The sequence below is a fragment of the Zalophus californianus genome, chromosome 1, assembly GCF_009762305.2.
Source record: "Zalophus californianus isolate mZalCal1 chromosome 1, mZalCal1.pri.v2, whole genome shotgun sequence".
Lineage (NCBI taxonomy): Eukaryota > Metazoa > Chordata > Mammalia > Carnivora > Otariidae > Zalophus > Zalophus californianus.
Window position 1 is genome coordinate 197,897,777 of NC_045595.1, and position 18,058 is coordinate 197,915,834.

The 18,058-nt window shown below is 38.1% G+C and overlaps 1 protein-coding gene and 1 long non-coding RNA gene across 7 annotated transcripts in view; one reads left to right on the top strand and one right to left on the bottom strand.

Moving 5' to 3' along the window:
- LOC113916789 overlaps window positions 1-18,058 on the top strand; it is a 101,508-nt gene that overhangs the window by 59,353 nt on the left and 24,097 nt on the right. For 2 of the 4 annotated variants that reach the window (XR_003518031.2, XR_003518034.2), the window contains exon 5: window positions 14,828-15,598. The exons of the other annotated variants lie outside the window; for them this stretch is intronic. This is a non-coding gene — a long non-coding RNA (uncharacterized LOC113916789). Of the gene's footprint in view, window positions 1-14,827; window positions 15,599-18,058 lie in introns of those variants that run through there. 4 annotated transcript variants of the gene reach the window in all.
- The window catches only part of CYYR1 (cysteine and tyrosine rich 1), a 97,277-nt gene continuing 79,980 nt past the window's right edge, over window positions 762-18,058 (bottom strand). For 2 of the 3 annotated variants that reach the window (XM_027583757.2, XM_027583758.2), the window contains one exon: window positions 8,013-12,401. In XM_027583757.2, the coding sequence (XP_027439558.1) occupies window positions 12,217-12,401 (185 nt within the window). In that variant the 3' untranslated portion in view covers window positions 8,013-12,216. Of the gene's footprint in view, window positions 4,085-8,012; window positions 12,402-18,058 lie in introns of those variants that run through there. The other variant, XM_027583759.2, reaches the window with a different exon arrangement.

Here is an 18,058-nt window from a genome sequence, read left to right on the forward strand (position 1 = left end):
CAAAGAAGATATATAAATGGCCTGCAGACATGAAACAATGCTCCACATCACTTGTCATCAGTGAAATACAAGTCATAACCACAATGAGATACCACCTCACAGCAGTCAGAATGGCTAAAATTAACAAGACAGGAAATAACAAATGTTGGTGAAGATGCAGAGAAAAGGGAACCCTTTTACACTGTTGGTGGGAATGCAAGCTGGTACAGCTACTCTGGAAAACAGTATGGAGGTTCCTCAAGAAGTTAAAAATAGAGCTACCCTGCGACCCAGCAATTGCACTACTAGGTATTTACCCCAAAGATACAAATGTAGTGACCCAAAGGAGCACCTGCACTCCAATGTTCATAGCAGCAATGTCCACAAGAGCCAAACTGGGGAAAGAGCTGAGATGTCCATCGATGGATGAATGGATAAAGAAGATGTGGTATATATATATATATATATATATATATATATATATATATATATATATATATATATACAATGGAATATTACTCAGCCATCAGAAAGGATGACTACTTACCATTTACATCAACGTGGATGGACTGCAGGGTATTATGCTGAGGGAAATAAGTCAGTCAGAGAAGACAATAATTATATGGGTTTCACTCATATGTGGAGTATAAGAAACAGGGCAGAGGACAGTAGGGGAAGGTAGGGAAAACAGAATGGGAAGTCATTGGAGAGGGAGAAAAACTATGAGAGACTCATAATTATAGGGAACAAACTGAGGGTTGCTGGAGGGGAGGTGGCTAGGGGCATATGGGTAACAGGGTAATAATGGCCATTACGGAGGGCATGTGATGTGATGAGCACAGGGTGTTATATGAAACTGATAAATTATTGAACACTAGACCTAAAACTAATGATATACTATGAGTTGGCTAACTGAATTTAAATAAAAAAGAACAGAGTCTGGCACATAATAAATGCTAAATTATTGGTTATTGGTAAAAAAAAAATGAGCTTGATTTTAATCTGAAGAATTATAAGAGTGCCACTCCCAAACTGGCGTGTTGTCTTGTTTCACCGAGTCAGTCAAGATGAGCACGTTCATTTACTTGAGTGGACATGTATTAATACTGTGCTTAAGAACACAATCCAGCTATATCTGGATGGACATATATCATCAGTTAAAAACTATGAAACTGTAGCCTTTTTTCCAGTTCTCTGACCCCTATCTTGGATTATGGACCCCCACAGAGAATATGCTGCTCACTCTAAACTCTCTTCTTCTAATTCTTAAAAACACATTTAACCAATCTGTGACAAGGTATATAAGAAGGGTACAAAATAGGTGCCAACAGGGGCAGAGGTGAGAATCCATGAATTCTGACTGGAGAAATAATCACACATCTTAAAGTATAAACCCTTTAGCTACATCTGGAAAGATGAGCAGAAGTTCCACAGAAGAAGTCAAAGGGTTTTTGAAGAAGAAAGTTTGTCTGGTGTGTTCAGGTGGTGGTGAGAGACCCAGGGAGTGGGTCTCTCAGTGCATTTTCACAAAGCAGAAGGAATTGGACTCTCAACTACTTAATTCTTCTGAAATGCCTTCAAGTTCTTCCCATTCAACAGAGAAAATAATACACAAGATGTGTGATAATGAAGACACTAACAACAAGATACAAAAAAATGGGAACGTTGGATCATTTGGTTCTATCCATCCTTCTGGTCATGGAAACAAGATGAGATCTCTTACTTGCTTGTTGCCTACATCCAAGTGTGATTCAGAAAATGATTTCCCTGCCTCCTCTCACACTAAGATGTGTCAGGCAGCACACACTCAAAAGCTGCTCAGAGCTGGGTGGGAAGAGGCGAAGCAGAGCCAAAACGGGAATCAAAGCATCTCACCCAACAATTTTTTAAAACCATTTATTCTTTAAGGCATCCAGAGAAGGCACAATTCCCAGCACATGTTTCTGCAGTTCCAAACATTCCCTTAGATTTGTTTTCCATTTTTAGTGAAGGTATTCAAGATTAGGTTAGGTGGCAACTCGATCTGCTGAACACTCATCTGGAAACTGGTCTCGGAATTCTTTTCTTGATGGAGATGAAATATCTTGGAATGAAGTTGAAACAAAGGTTCGAACTAGGGCCATGTTAAGACTTGTCTATAAGGTATGTGGTGTGTGGTTTACTTCATTCTGTGCCAAAACGCGATGTGCTCTAGTGCCGCTCATAAATGAAGCTCAGGAGAAACACAGATGTGGCGTGTCTCCATCCGGTGTTTCTGAGCGGCACTCCCCCAGGTGGCACGGCCTCGTGATCGTCGCTGGCTCTGTCTTACCCCTGTCAGTTCACTAAAAGCAATTTGATCACAACCAAGCTTGGCCCTGTGATTCTCTCAGCTGTTGAGCTAGTGTATTCCTGTTAGAGGGAAGATGGCCTATACTTCAAATAACGGACTTACAGAGAATGAGATGAAATATCCCTGCCATGGTAGGCTGACTACTAAGACAGCTAATGCTCTTGCCTCCTGGTATTTGTGCCCTCAGGTAATCTCTTCCTCTTTTGTGCAGACTTGACCTGGTGACCTGATTCTAAGGAACTGAAAGTGGCAAAAGTGATGAGATGTCACTTCCAAGATTGGGTTTTAAGTCTGTGACTCCCCTCTTGCTGGCACGGTATTTTGCTAGCATGTTCTCTTACTTTTTGGCTCTTGTGGCTTGCTTGCACTGGGGAAGCCAGCTGACATATTTCAAGTTGCAGGTGGTCTCTGGCAGATAGCCAGTGAGTAAATGAGGCCCTTAGTCCAAAAGCCTGTAAGGCATAGAATCCTGTCAACAGAATCCTCCATGTGTGTGAATGAGCTTGGAGGCAGACCCTCAGATGCACATTGAGATGACCACGGCCCTGTGGGAGTCCCTGAGCCAGAGGACTCAGCTAAGCCACACCCAGGTTCCAGGCATAGAGAAACTGAGATCATTAACGGTGTTGTTTCAAGCGGCTAAGTGCTAAACTAATTTGTTACACAGCAATGGTATTTATCTGCTTATAAAGTGGTAAGGCTCGGAAGTGGGAGTACAAAAATTGGAAAGAGAATAGGTATATATATATTTGTGTCTGTCTCAGTCACCAACCCAGATAGAATCTTTATGACAGACGTTTTCAGTATACTGTTTATAATCATTGCAACAACCTGGCAAGGGTGGTGTTATTCACATATTTTGGATAAAACTGAGGTTATGGCAACCGAGTTACTTGGCGTAGAGCACATAGCTAGGTGACAGGGATGAGAGGGAAACAAAGTCTCTCTTACTCTGAAGGCTTTGATCCTTCCTCTGCCTTAACAGTCATAGGTGGCAAGGGTGGGGTAAGGCTTAGGGTGGAAATCAGAATCACCTGGAGATCTTTTTTAAAGCTCGTTATGGTGCTTTCCTCTCTGGAGGTCCTGACACAGTTTGAAATGATTCATACCACACAGTGGGATTGTAGCAGAAGAGCACTGAACTTACAAGTTCAGCTATACCCCTTTGGCAGCTTGGGGCTATAATTAGAAAATTAAAATTCTACATTTCCACTACATTCTGACTGAGGATCTGGAAGTCCTTAGCAGCTTCTGTGGTGATTAGGAAGATGATCATGTGACTTGGGCAGTCTGATGTTAGGTTGTTTTAATTAAGTTACAAATAAAGCAATAGCATCCAGATCTCCACTTTTGATGGGCTCCACATAGTCTGATGCACCCTGGACTCTCCCTCACTTAAAGCCAAAAGTTAGCAAAATGGGTTTAGCTAAACAAGGATAGGCTGAAAGTAGAATGGGTAAATGGTAAGTGCTGCTTTCATTTTGTGGCAGGAACAAGATTATGAAATAATGGAAGAGCACACCTCAATGCTGCACCCTAGGAAGATATGTTTGGCCCTGGATGTTTGTAGAGTGGCTTCTGGAGCTGAGAAGGGCAGCTCAGCAGAATGGAGTAGACTGTGAGCTGTCTCAGCAGCTCCTGGGCCAGGTCCAGGGTCCCTCTTCTAGATTTAGCCCTTCAGCTCTTGCAATAGCTTCCCTGCTTCTGGCTCTGAGAAGAGACTGAGTGGGCTTCTCATTGTAGATCACAGTCTTCCTCCCACAGCCATGGCATCTATTTGTGGAAGACATCACAATTAATGACAAAGTGTACAGTTTTGCCTGGACCAGATGACTGTAGTGCTTCTTCTTTACCCCCTTCCTGCTACCTCATTGCATAGATTTTTCTAGAGCAGCACTGCCCAGTGAGCTAGCCGCTAGTTACATGAGGCTATCGATGCAGCATTTGGAATGTGGTTAGTGAGACTAAAGAAGTGGATTTTTCATCTAATTTAATTTCAATTTATCTAAATTCAAATAACCATATGTAGTTGGTGGCTAACATGTTGGATAGCACAATTCCAGAGGCTGTCATCCTTATGTTATTCTTTTGTTAATTTATTTTTGGCGAATATTTTTAGAACATTTCCTATGTGTCAGGCACTATACTTAGAATTTTGCATGTATTCATCCAATTTTCACAAAACCTGGTGAACTTCATTATATTATTTACATTTTCCAGAGCAGAAAGTTAAATTTCATAGAGACGAAGTGGCCTGTCTCCCATCATACAGGCAGGAGACAGGATTCAAAATAAAGTCTATTTGGCTTCAGTCCTGTGTTTCTGTACAAAAGAATGAGGCTAAATCAGCAGAAATGAAGGTTGAAACAAAATGGGCACAAGACAATTAAAATATAACCTGTTATGGTGAGTTATTTAACTTTATTGTTTATTGTAAACACTCTGGCCACAGAACACACATTAGTTTTTAAATAACCATAATTCAAAGCTTTCACATTATATAGTATTTTCCTTCAATGTGTATCATCTAGGAAAATATCAGTGAACTCCAGAAGTCTATATGGATAACGTGCACATTTATGCTCTTCTGACACTAAATATAAATAGTAAAAATAGTCATCGCTTGTAGGTCTTTGGGTCTATCCTGTGCCTTAAGGGAAGCCATAAAACAACAGTATGGACTCAGATGGCTCCCTATGTGGGTAATGCTTGCAGAACATAGGAGGTATGCAGTAAATGTTTATTGACGGCAAAGATGATGAGAATTCAATTTGTGCTGGTCTTTTCCTCTCCATTTTTCTTAAGGAATTTATGGCTCATTTGCAACCAACATTGTGAATGTCACGGAGACCCCCACAATTTGAGTTGCAGAGCTGCCGTGTAATTGGATCTGATCCCACTTGCAGAAGAGAGAGAAAGCATATGTACTGCTAAAATTCCAGTCCCTAGAACAGGCTGGAACTCTCGAATTCTTTGTGTCCTTATAAGTCAGAAAATCATCAGTGCCTACAAATCAAGAAAGTCATTCAAAACAGATCTAGCTTTTAGATCTCACTGACAGCTAGACCTCATTTCAGTCAGATCAATGTATTTGAAAGAAAATATGCTACTTATGTGACTACTAAGTTCCCTAACTATAAGGACAGGAACTATAATTTTATTCCCTAAGACATTTATTTTGATTATTTTATTCAACAAAATTCTTAGCATCATTTTGGGACTTGACTGAATTATGATGATGATGTTAGATTAAACATTTTAGATTTAATTGCAAAGTGACATAAAAATTTGAACATCTCTTCCCAGTATTTTTTTATGCATGCAGTGCAGTGTTTAAGCAGACTTGTAATTAAGATCTTTCTAGGGTTCCTGGGTGGCTCAGTAGGTTAAGTGTCTGCCTTCAGCTCGTGTCATGATCCCAGAGTCCTGGGATAGAGTCCTACATCGGGCTTCCTGCTCCACAGGGAATCCACTTCTCCCTCTGCCTCTCTCTCTGTCTCTCATGAATAAATAAATACCAATCTTTTTTTTTTTTTTTTTAAAAGATCTTTCTAACCAGCTACTAGCGAGTTGTGTTTATCACAGTGTTCTTTTGGGGAATAGAAGTGATACACGGTTTGGTTTTGTTCGGTTTTATTGAGAAATAACTGACATGCATCGCTGTATAAGTTTAAGGCATACAGCATGATGGTTTGATTTACATATGTTGTAAAATGATTATTATTGTGGGTTTAGCTAACATCCATCTTCTCATATAGATACAATAAAATGCAAGTAAAGAAGAATAAAAGAAAAAAGTGTTCTTATGATGAGAACTCTGAGGATTTACTCTCAACACTTTTCCTATATATCATATAGCAGTGTTAGCTCTAGTCCTTATGTTGCACATTACATCCCTAGTGCTTATTTATCTTATAACTGGAAGTTTGTAACTTTTGACCACCTCCCTCTAATTCCCACTCTTCCCTCCCCCACCTCTGGAAACCACAAGTCTGATCTCTTTATCTATGAGTTGTTGTTTTCTTTAAGATTCTACATGTAAGTGAGATCATATGGGATTTATCTTTTTTTTTTTGTCTTATTTCACTTAGCATATTACTTTTAAGGTCCATCCTTGTTGTCCCAAATAATAGGATTTTCTAATTTTTTAATGGCTGAATTACATTCCTTTGTGTAAACACACACACACACACACACACACACACACACACATGCCACAACTTCCTTATCCATTCATCTATTGATGGACACTTAGATGGCTTCTATGTCTTGGCTATTGTAAATAATGCTGTCATGGACATGGGGGTACAAGAGATCTTTTTGAGGTAGTATTTTCATTTTCTTTGGATATATTCTCAGAAGTGGAATTGCTAGGTCATTTGGTAGTTCTATTTTTAATTTTTTAAAGATTTCTCCATACTATTTTCCACAGTAGCTGCACCAGTTTACATTCTCACCGGCAAAATCTCTTATGATCCTTTGAATTTCTGTGGTATCAGCTGTAAGTCTCCTTTTCTATTTGTAATTGTGTTGATTTGGGTCCTTTCTCTTTTTTCCTTAGTTAGTCTGGCTAGGGTTTTGTCAATTTTATTTTTTCAAAGAGCCAACACTTAGTTTGGTTTATTTTTTTCTATTATTTTTCTGTTCTCTATTTCTGTTGTAATCTTCATTATTTTTTCTGCTAACTTTGGGTTTATTTTGTTCTTTTTCTAGTTCCTTAAAGCATAGAGTTAGGTTGTTTTTGTTTGGGATCTTTCTTGCTTCTTAAGGTAGGCATTTATTAATATGAACTTCTCTCTTAGAACTGCTTTTGCTACATCCCATAAGTTCTGGTGTGTTGTGTTTCCATTTTTGTTTCTCGATAAAATTTTTTATTTCCCCTTTAATTTCTTCTTTGATCCACTGGTTGTTGAGGGCAGTGTTAATTTCTATATGTTTGTGAATTTTCTAGTTTTCCTCCTGTTATTGATTTCTAGTTTCACACTATTGCGATCAGAGAAGATACCTGGTAGGAGTTCAGTCTTCCTGAATTTGCTAAGACTTGTTTTGTGGCCTAAGATATGGTTGGTCCAAGAAAATGTTTCATGTGCTCTTGGGAAGAGTGTATATTCTGCTGTTGTTGGCTAGAATGTCCTGTATACTTCTCTTAGGTCCATTTGGTCTTATAGTGTTGTTCAAATCCACTGTTCTCCTATTTCCTTATTGATTCTGTCTGGATGATCAATCCATTGTTGAGAGTGGGGTAATGAAGTCCTCAAATATTGTAATACTGTTTATTTCTCCTTTTAGCTCTGTTAGTTTTTGCTTTATATATTTAGGTGCTCCTATCTTGGGCATTTAAGTATTTATAATTGTTATATCTTCTTGATGTGTTGTACTTTTATCATCACATAATGACCTTCTTTGACTTTTTTTTTTTACTATTTTCAAAGTCTATTTTGTCTGATATAAATATAGCTATCCCTGCTTTTTTTTTTGGCACAATTTGCTTTAAATGTCTTTTTTCTGTCTGTTCATATTCACTCTCAGTCCATGTGTGTCTTTAAGGCTAAAGTGAGTCTCTTTTAGGTTGATATTGTTGGATCTTGTTTTTTAAATCCACTCAGCCATTCTATGTCTTTTGATTGAAGAATGTAATGCATTTACATTTAATGTAATTATTTATAGGTAAGGACTTACTATTGCCATTTTGTTAATTTTTTTCCTCATTTTTTTGTAGATCCTTTGTTCTTTCTTAACCTTCTTTCTTTTTTTGTGTTTCGATTTTTTTGGTATCAGTATGCTTTGACTTATTTATTGTGTTCTTTTGTGTGATTACCTCAAGATCTTCCCTTGTGGTTACCATGAGGCATGCATAATATATCTTAAACTCATAACACCCTATTTTAAACCTATATTAAGCCTATTAATAAATACAATTTTTATACTTTATACTTTTACTTCTGCCCCTCACATTTTAGATTATTGCTGTTATAATTTATTTCTTTTAGCTGGTGTAACTAATAACAGATTATTGTATTTATGGTTATTTTTGCTACATTCCTTTAAAAAAATTTTAAACTAGAGTTGTGAGTGAGTGATGTATCACTATTACCATATTGCAGAATCCAGTTATGACTATATATTTGTCATTGCCAGTGAGATTCATGTTACCTTTTTGTGTTTTTGTTTCTTGTAAGGTAGGTCTGGTTGTAATTAACCCCCTCAGCTTTTGTTTGTTCAGACAGTCTTTATCTCTCCTTCATTTCTGAAGGACAGCTTTTCCAGGTATAGAATTTTGGTTGACAGTTATTTTCTTTCAATGTTTTGAATACGGCATCCCATTTTCTCCTGGCCTGAAGAGTTTCTGTTGAGAAATCCAATAGTCTTATGGGGGTGTTCCTTGTATGTAAGTTCTCTCTTTCCTCTTGGTGCTATTAAAAAATATTTTGTCTTTGACTTTTGACTATATAATAATGTGTCTCAGTGTAGCCCTCTATCCTTAGGTTCAAACTGTTTGGGATCCTTTGGGCCGCATGGATCTATATATCCATTTTTCTCCCTAGGTTCAGGAAGTTGTCAGCCATTATTGCTTTCTGTCCCTTTCTCTTTTTTTCCTTCTGGACTTCCTGTGATGCACATATTGTTTCTTTTCATTGTCATATAATTTCCATAGGCTTTCTTTGCTATTTTTAATTTTTTCTTTCTCCTTGGGTAATTTCCAATATCCTATCCTTCAGGGTTTTGATTTTTTCTCTGCATGTTTGAATCTACTTTTGAAACTCTCTATTGAATTCTTCAGTTCATTTATTGTATTTTTCAACTCTGAGATTTCTGTTTTTGTTTTTTTGATGGTTGCTATTTCCTTGTCAAACTTCTCCTGTTCATGCATTGTTTTCCTAATTTTGTTAGTTTTCTGTCTCTCTTCTCTCAAAGTTCACTAAAATTCTTTAAGAGATTTGTTCTGAATTCTTTGTCTGATAGTTTATAGGGTTCCATTTTTTTTAGGGTCAGTTCTTGGAGCTTTAATAGTTTGCTTTGGTGGCGTCATATTTACCTGATTTTTCATGATCCTTGATTTCTTGTGTTGGTATCTGAGAATTTGAGTAATTAATCTCTTCTTCCAGATTTTATAGGTTTGCTTTGGCACAGAGAGTTCTTCGCTAGTCAGCTCATTTTATTTTTCTGGGTGTGTCTGTTGGTAATGCCTTTGGGCAGGCAGGGCCTGCTATTATGGACTGCTTTGGGCAAGGCAACTCTTCAAATTCTGAGGATAGGGATGGGGTATTGTAGCACTGCATGAAAATAGTTGGATATGACTCCTGGCTTGGTTCCCTATCCAAATGAGGCTGTAGGATGGGGTCCTCAGTTGCCTTATTCTCTGCTCAGGCTTACTAGACCGTTGGGACTGGGTCTGTATTCAGTAGTAGATGGAGTTATGTTCCCTGCTTCCCTGCTTTGGCAGGGCAGCAGCCAAGGTTCAGGGCACATAGAGGTCATTGTTTGGGGCCTTCAAATCAGGCCTGAGTGTCCACTGAATTCCCTGCTCAGGTGATGCTCTGCAGATGGAGGAAGCTGTGCTCACTGTTTAAGCACCACTGTATGTAGGGCTGTTAGATGGACTATATGGCTTCCCTTGTGCTCTGGTTAGGTTCCCTGGTCAGATAGCTGAAGGCTATATTTAGCCATGAGCAAGGCCATGAATTAGATTCCCTTTCTGTGTGCAATAGGAGAAGCAGCTGTAAAACTGGTAAAGCTCTTTGTTGTCTTAATTCAAGAAGACCCACGCCTTAAGTTCCCTGGCCAAATGAGGCCAATGGCTCTGCAAACTACTGGCTCTGTCTGCTCTTCTCTTAGCTCAAGTGCCACTGGGCCACACAGCATCCAGGAGTTGTCTCTAGCCCTTCTGGTCAGATGGTGCTGAAGGCACTCTCCACAGTGTGTGGGGCTGTGACTCAGTACCCTGCCTAGGTATGAGCAAACTGGGCTGTAGGGCTGGCAAAAATCTTGTTTGAGGATCTGAATCAGGCAGATCTATACCTCTCCAAGTTCCCCAGAGTGTACTTCTAGCTTAGTTCTACAGATGAGCAAAGCCACTGGTTGAGATTACTCTTTGGGCACTGCCAATATGAACTTGGTCTGCCGACATCCATGTGCTGGTTGTTGTAAGCTCCGCCCTCATTCTCTGTCATAGTTATATTTCCAGTGGCTGAGCCCTGCAATTCCAGTGGTATGGGATGAGAGTAGGGGTGCTCACAGAGTGACATACAATGCTGGGGGGGGTGGCAGTGCTGGTTGTTCCCTCTTGGGTTCTCTTTTCCACTGGAGGAACTGGAGGCTCAGGAATCACCTCTCCCCATGGTGCTGCACTGTCCTGGGGAGCGGGCAATACAATCAACATGCAGTAACTTCTCTTACCCCTCCAATACAGTCTACCTCGGTCTCTGAAGTCTGTGTGTGGGGTATTCTTCAGCCTCAGTCCTGTGTTCTAGGATTCTCTCTATGATGTCTTGTTTTGGGATAGCTGTTAATTGTTCTTGTGAGGGGGAGCAAATTCAGGAATGATGTATGTCACCATTTTGGTGGCATCACTCTCCCCCAATATTTTGTCAATGTAAATTTTAAATGTATGAAAGGGCCCACATAAAAATATAAATATTAAGGTCACTTGCAGCAAAATACAGTGCATTAGAATTATTTAGCCAAAATTTTATACTTTAAGGTAGGCACTTCATAACATTTGGATTTTGGCAAAAGGCAACAGTTTGATGTCAATGTTTTAACCTTTCTACTAACTGTATAACTTTTTCAAGGGAATATATTTTCAAAATATTACAGAAGGGAAGCAAATCTGTCTAAGCTACATATGAATGGAATTCCACAGAACAGAAAGCAAATTTCATTTTCCCTTCTTCTTTTCATAAACTGTTATATATCTTCACAATCAAGTTCTACAGTTTTACTCCCTGATGTAAAATCCCATGGGAATATTCAGCTTCTAATCTTTTAATCTGAAATGAAGTATCTGTTGCTTGTAGAACTTGATACAGTGATTTTTCCCCGCAGTTGGAATAACTTTTGTCATAATAAAACACTAATTAAAGTCAGATGATTTTTAGGTGGCAGTAGCTAGCACTGAAGAGTTCTTGGCTTCAAGCAGCTGTTGAGTCCCTTTGATCCTGTTTTAACTTGTCAAATTAAATAGATAAGATTAAACTGTTCTAAATGTTTTCATTCTTGGAGGCACAGAAATTTACTTCACACTTAACTAAACCATGAGCAGAATGTTTGGGGCCCAGTGGACCCATCTACCATTTGATTTAGCTGTCCTTTCTAGAACATGTCTCTTCCAGATAGATTCTGTTTGAAGTCTTGGTAATAGGAAACTTCACAAAACAATCTAGTCAATAAGGAAGCTCCAACTCCTCTTTCTTATCCTGAAACCAAAGTTCCTTGTTCTTATCCAGAAACCAAAGTTTCTGTAGCTTCCAACCAGTGCTTTAAACAGTGAAAGGCACAGAGTAGGCTCTCATGCACTTGAACAGTATTTATTGATGAACAAAAGAATGAATAATTCTAGTTCTGACTTTTAAAGCTACACAGAATATAGTTGTTTCCTTATGTACTCCAGGCTATTCTCTCTTACATCATTCTTCTCTTTTCCAGGATCAGTATTGCAGTTTCCTTAAGCAATATGATTTTCAGATGTTTTGTCTGTCTCATTACTCTTCTCTGAATGTGACTGCATTGATCAGTACCTCTCTTCAAAAGTGATACCATTGAACCAAGCAGTATTCCAGATGGGGTCAGCTCAGAGAGGGGTAAAAACTCAGTATTTCTTAGCCTGGATATTCCACCTGACATATTGTTTGACCCAAAAAAGTAATCCTTAGAGCAATCCTTTCCTGTTTCTGAGTAAAGACATTTTATTCCAGGCAAGATCTCTGATTGGCACATATTCTGTTCTGGGAGAAGGATTGTTTTCTTGAATTTCCAGGGTAAGGAGGGGGTGGAGAACGCTGTGCTGAAGCCTGTGGGGTCGGGGAGTAGGGAGGTGGCAAGTCGGCACAGTATTCCATCTCATGGTCATAACTATAGGGGGGTGGTGCCACTGAAAAAGAAAAAGCAAAGGGCATCAGGCATTTAGCAAATATTTGAGTGTCTACTATGTTTAAACCACTGGGCTGAGTACTTTGGGACAGGGCATAATTTTTGCCTGCAAAAATCTTAGTTTTATTGGTTTGAGGACACATGTGTATGAAAGGGCGAGTGCTACAAAAAGTGGTACCATTGGCCAAAATGTTTAGAATTGGTTGCTTAGGGAAAGTTTCTGGAAATATGATGTTAATGGGCAGATAAAGAAAAGACTAGGTGCTAATTCTAGATTGAACAAAAGCACAGAAGCAGGAGAGCACTTTTGCTGAAAGCAAAAAGTACATGGAAGGGGGAAATGGGAAGAAGCGTTGAGAAATCTGATGGTATCATCATCATGGTGGGCTTTGACTTTCACATAAGGGGTGTGTGATGTGCAGTTACCAAAGATTTTTTGAAGATGCTAGTGAATATGCTTAGGAGGGTGATTTTTCTCAGCAGTATGGATTGAAGTGAGCAGAAGAAAAGGAGAGATGATGTAATAGCATATGTGAAGGATTATAAACGACTCATGGCATTGGGAGGGAAAATCATAAGAGACCTTGAGCAGGTGAGTGCTTCGGTGATGACTAGGTAGGTAGAGAAAGACGTGGAGAGTGAAAGAAGATGTCCGGGTATTGGGCACCCTTTATCAGACTCCAGTAACTTAGAAGGTTATGGAGCCATTATAGGAATAAGAAATAAAAGCGAGGATGGGCAAGCACATTTGTGAATGGAAATGAAGAACTTAGTTTTCTAAATATTATTTGAAAATGTTTCTTAAATTATTTTTTTACTGTAATATATGTCAGTGTGTTTTAAATCACATTTAGTACACTTCATTATGACTATGTATTGGTGTCTCTTTTGTAGGGATCTCAGTCCCATGTCAAGGGTTCAAAGAGAGGTACCCCTTGAGTATTCCATATCTTCAAGAACCAATCATTCTGCAACATCTGAACAACCCCTCTGATGATTTGCCAGTGTTTGAATTATCATCAAGATCATGATTCTGGTTGGAAATTGGCATGCCTTAATTGCTTACTATGAATGTAGCCTAAATCACAAGACTAGTGTCATAATAATGCAAATAAATGGCCAAGCTTTTTAAACATTAGAATGGCATTAAAGAACAAGCAACATTTCAATAAACTTATCTTTAAAATATCTTCTAGGGATGCCTGGCTGGTCAGCTGGTGGGGCATGAGACCCTTGATCTCAGGGTTGTGGGTTTGAGCCCAACATTGAGTGTAGCGATTACTTTAAAATAAAATCTTAAAAAAATAAAAAATAAAATGTCATCTAAATTGTGCTCTTACCAATAAGATTATGGTAGTGTTCTGATCAATATGCATGCAAAAACATAGGGCTTCACCCTGTTTGCAAACACTAACAATGTTTCTTCTGAATCCCTTTAATTTGGCTTATTTTACCAGGAGCTTGATGATTTGAACCACTACTGATCTGCCTGTACTCAGGGATGTGAGGACAAAGAATTGGGTCACCTGAGAAAAGAGGAAAATGGAGACAGAGAACTGGGTGGGATGTCCTCTGAGGACTGCTCTATTGAGCAAAGGCTTTACAAGTCTCCAGGCGAAGGGCTTATAGCAGAGGACAGCTGTATTCAGCTTCTCTAAGGCTGCTTTAAACACTTGAGGCTGGGGTATCAAAAGCTTTGTTTTCTATAACAAAATGGAACAACTCCTGTGGAGTCTAAACACACATTCCCTCCGCATTACACCCACTCCTTTGTTTCATTATATCCAGGAGGACTAAGACAAAGAGATTTAGAATATACTTCATCCAAGCCAAGAAATACAGGCTCCATGTAAAATAGGAAGTTACAGCTGGATACCTATTGAACTTTTCTTATAAGCATGTGGTTCTAAGCTGTTTTTATGTTGAAGCTTTTCCCTGCCTCCCACTTGCGGAGCACACGCTGAATGAATCTACAGATTGGCTTTGCATCATTCTCTTGTCATGAAGCTGTGGTGTCTATTTATGCTTCGGTAACAAAGCGTTTGTATTTTGCCATCTGCATTAAAACTGCTAGAGGACATTTCTGTGAGATTCCCTATGGTTTATACAGCTGCTTGTTGAACATGCAAATGTAAGATATGATTAGATTCATATGGCCCTCTACTCATAGAGCTTTTGAATTTTGATAAAGTGATAATATAATGCAGAAGAGCAATATTTTGAGGACTATCCATCATGAAATAAACATGGCACATCTTTTATAGTATTAGCTACTGGAAGACATTTTAAAATAAGACTTGTATAACTGTGGACTCTGCTATCTTTCTTTCTTTCAGCTAATAAGGTTTCACCAGGAAGTAAACTTTTCAAGGTATCAGTTTTAGAAAATTCCTGATTAACTCTAAGAGGTTTTGTTCTTTCTTAAAGGTCAAAGCATCTTTCGAAGACGTATGGATGCAGCTGGAGATATGGTGCCTTTGAAATTCTTTCATCATCAATATTCCAACTCTCTTAAGTACAGCAAATATGTCATTATAGTTTTCTACAATATTACAAAATTTAGGGATGCTATGAAATTCATAGAAGAAATTTAGTGTTTTTCACCCACGCAGGCCAACATCTCTGAAGCAAACATAAAGGGAAGATGCATGGTGTTACCAAAACCTATACAACATTATTTTTAAAAATTTGGAAACAGCGGAAAATCATCCATAATTTTGCCATCACGATTTAACCAGTAACATCTTTATATAATCTCTTCTAGTCATTTGTGGGTTTTATGTCCTTGTAGTCATGTAAAATGAGTATATGCTTTTTTACTTTGGATTATAACATAGTCTTTTTCATTCTGCTACATATTCTTCATAAAGTTTATTGTTAATGGCTGCCTATTATTCTGACTGTTCACTTATTTTGAGATTAACAATTTTTTATTATTATAAGTAATGGAAAGATGATTACCTTTTTACACATTGACCTTTTTATTATTATTTTGAATTAGTTCTTTAGAATAAAATTCCAGGAATCAACTAACCGGTTATCATTTAATATTTTGGTAATTTAACATTAAAAATAGTTCTTTATTTTATATTTCTTTGATAGTAGCTAGATTTGACATTGTTCTACAACTTGTTTACTGTCTGTAGTTTACTTACATTTTTCTTTTTTAAAGATTTTATTTATTTATTTGAAAGAGAGAGCAAGCAGGGCAGGTGGGGGAGGTAAGGGATAAGCAGACTGCACTGAGCTTGGAGCTGATGTGGGGCTCGATCTCATGACCCTGAGACCATGATCCTGAGATCATGACCTGAGCCAAAACCAAGAGTCAGACATTCAACCAACTGAGCCACCCAGGTGGCCCTACTGTTTATTGGGTAATTGTTGTTTGTTTTGGACTGGTAGTTTAAAAACTGGAATCTTAATTAGAATCAAGATATAATTAAGATAGCAAGATATAAACAAGTATACAAAGGTATGTATCTTTTCTAGGTAGCTTTGTAAAAATAACTGTCAAAATGGTTAATTATATTATTTTTACTTACTGACATACTGAAATTTAAAACTTGTATCTAACAAAATATATGGTTATCTTTTTGATCTTTTCTCTATTGTTAAACTTAAAAATTTGTCTTCTCTTTTGGATATCTGATTGATAGCCAAACTATTTCTATTTATATATTTAAAGCTTCCTTATATCTGTTATTTTATTTGGTGTATTTTTGTGTCAAAGTTTATTTTCCTTAAGTTTTAAATTTTAGCTAAGCCAAATTATCTATGTGGTTTCTTAATCCTCATTTTTCACATTGTTTTGTTATCTCTCCTTTAGTTTGTAAAATTTTAATGTACTAGTTCTGTTCCAATGATCAAGACATATCTTTTTATATCATTAACGCCTCATTTTAATTATTTATTAATTTAAATGGTTTTAATATCTGTAGGGCAGGTGAATCTCATAACTTTTTTTAACATGTTTAAAAAAATTTTTATTGAGATATAATTGACATATACCATCATGCAAGTTTAAGGTACACAACATGTTGATTTGATATATTTATATACTGCAATATGATTACCACCTATTAAATTAATTAAACAAGGAGACTATTATACTGAGGTGGCTCTATTGTCATAGTGAGTAAACCAAAATGTAAGCCTGTAAATGCTTCAAAGTTACAAAATCAAAACACTAAGGACAACCAGTCACAAATTGCCAACTAGGCTTTAAGCTATAGCCAGTGAAATAATTTCCTTTCTTTGCTTCTACATTTTCTCTCTATGAGGCAGGGAACTCCTAATCATTTCCAGTATGGTGCTTTCTGATTCAAATCAATTTTTGCTCAAAAATGTCTAGTATGCCTCAATTTGTCTTTTAATAATCTTAGCATTAGCTTATGACATTTTTAAAAAGATCTATTTATTTACTTTAGAAAGAGAGAGAACAAGTGGGAGGAGGGGCAGAGGGAGAGAATCTTCAAGCAGACTCCCGGCTGAGCACGGGGCTCCATGCAGCGTTCGATCCCACAACCCATGAGATCATGCCTTGAGCAGAAACCAAGAGTCACATGCTCAACTGACTGAGCCATCCAGGCATTCCTAGCTTATGACATTTTTAAGGACAACTTCTAATATTATTGCTAGGAGCAAACCTTCTCCTCCCCCCTCCCCCAAACCACACTACTCACAGTTTGCTTGAACCTTACTCAGAGCAGAAACCCACAGAGCTCTCAGCAAGACCTCCACTGCCTCCACTCCCACCACAAAGACCCAATCCTGCCCATTTCTCCTCAACAGTGGCTTAAGATGTAGTTCCCAAAAGGATGATACTATTAGAAGCTATCACTCCCCTTCCCCTCAGATAACATCAAGACAAGTCCAGTCATATTTTACATTCCTCTGTTACCATGAGAAAAAGCTCTTAGAACATCTTTCATTGTAGACCTCTAACTCTGGAAGGCTTTACACATCAAATCTCATTAATTTTCTAAACTTTCCCTCCCCCTTTCACTGTGCTCAGGAGACCACTATGTCTGTCCTCAGAAAAGCCCTTTGTGTCCTCTCTTTTCCATCTCTTTACATGTGACTCTAGCTCAGAATATGAGGAAGTCCTCTTCCAATTGTGTCTGTTTTCCGGAGAAATGAGATCTACTGAGAGTGAGAAAAGTAAGGTTTGGGTTTTGTTTTTGTTGTTGTTGTTGTTTTAGCTTTGAGAAGAGAGAAGAATGCATGAGATAGTAGTTCAGAGAGAAGAAGTAGACATTTACTGCACCTATTAAAGTCAGATTTTCCCCTGAGAGGGCAGCTTCCTCTGCAGCAGTACTAAATCAGAGGTATTCTTTCCCCTGACATCCTACATCCTATAAGGCCAGAAGGTGCCCTGGGTGTTTTCTGGGATTCCCACAGCCATTTTTCAAACTATGGTCTATATTCTCTCCTTAAAAACCTGAGCTCTTTTGTAGCACACACCATGAGATTATACTACTTTCTACTCCTCCTTGTTAATATCTGTGGTGTGCTCTGCCCTAGACTTTCATTCATTGAAGATTTAACATCAGGCCCATTATCTTTCTCTCCAACATAACTTCTATTAGTATTCTTGATGATTTCAACATTCATATGTTGAAGTAAATTTCTAGCCCCAAGACGGAGCTTGCTCCTGCC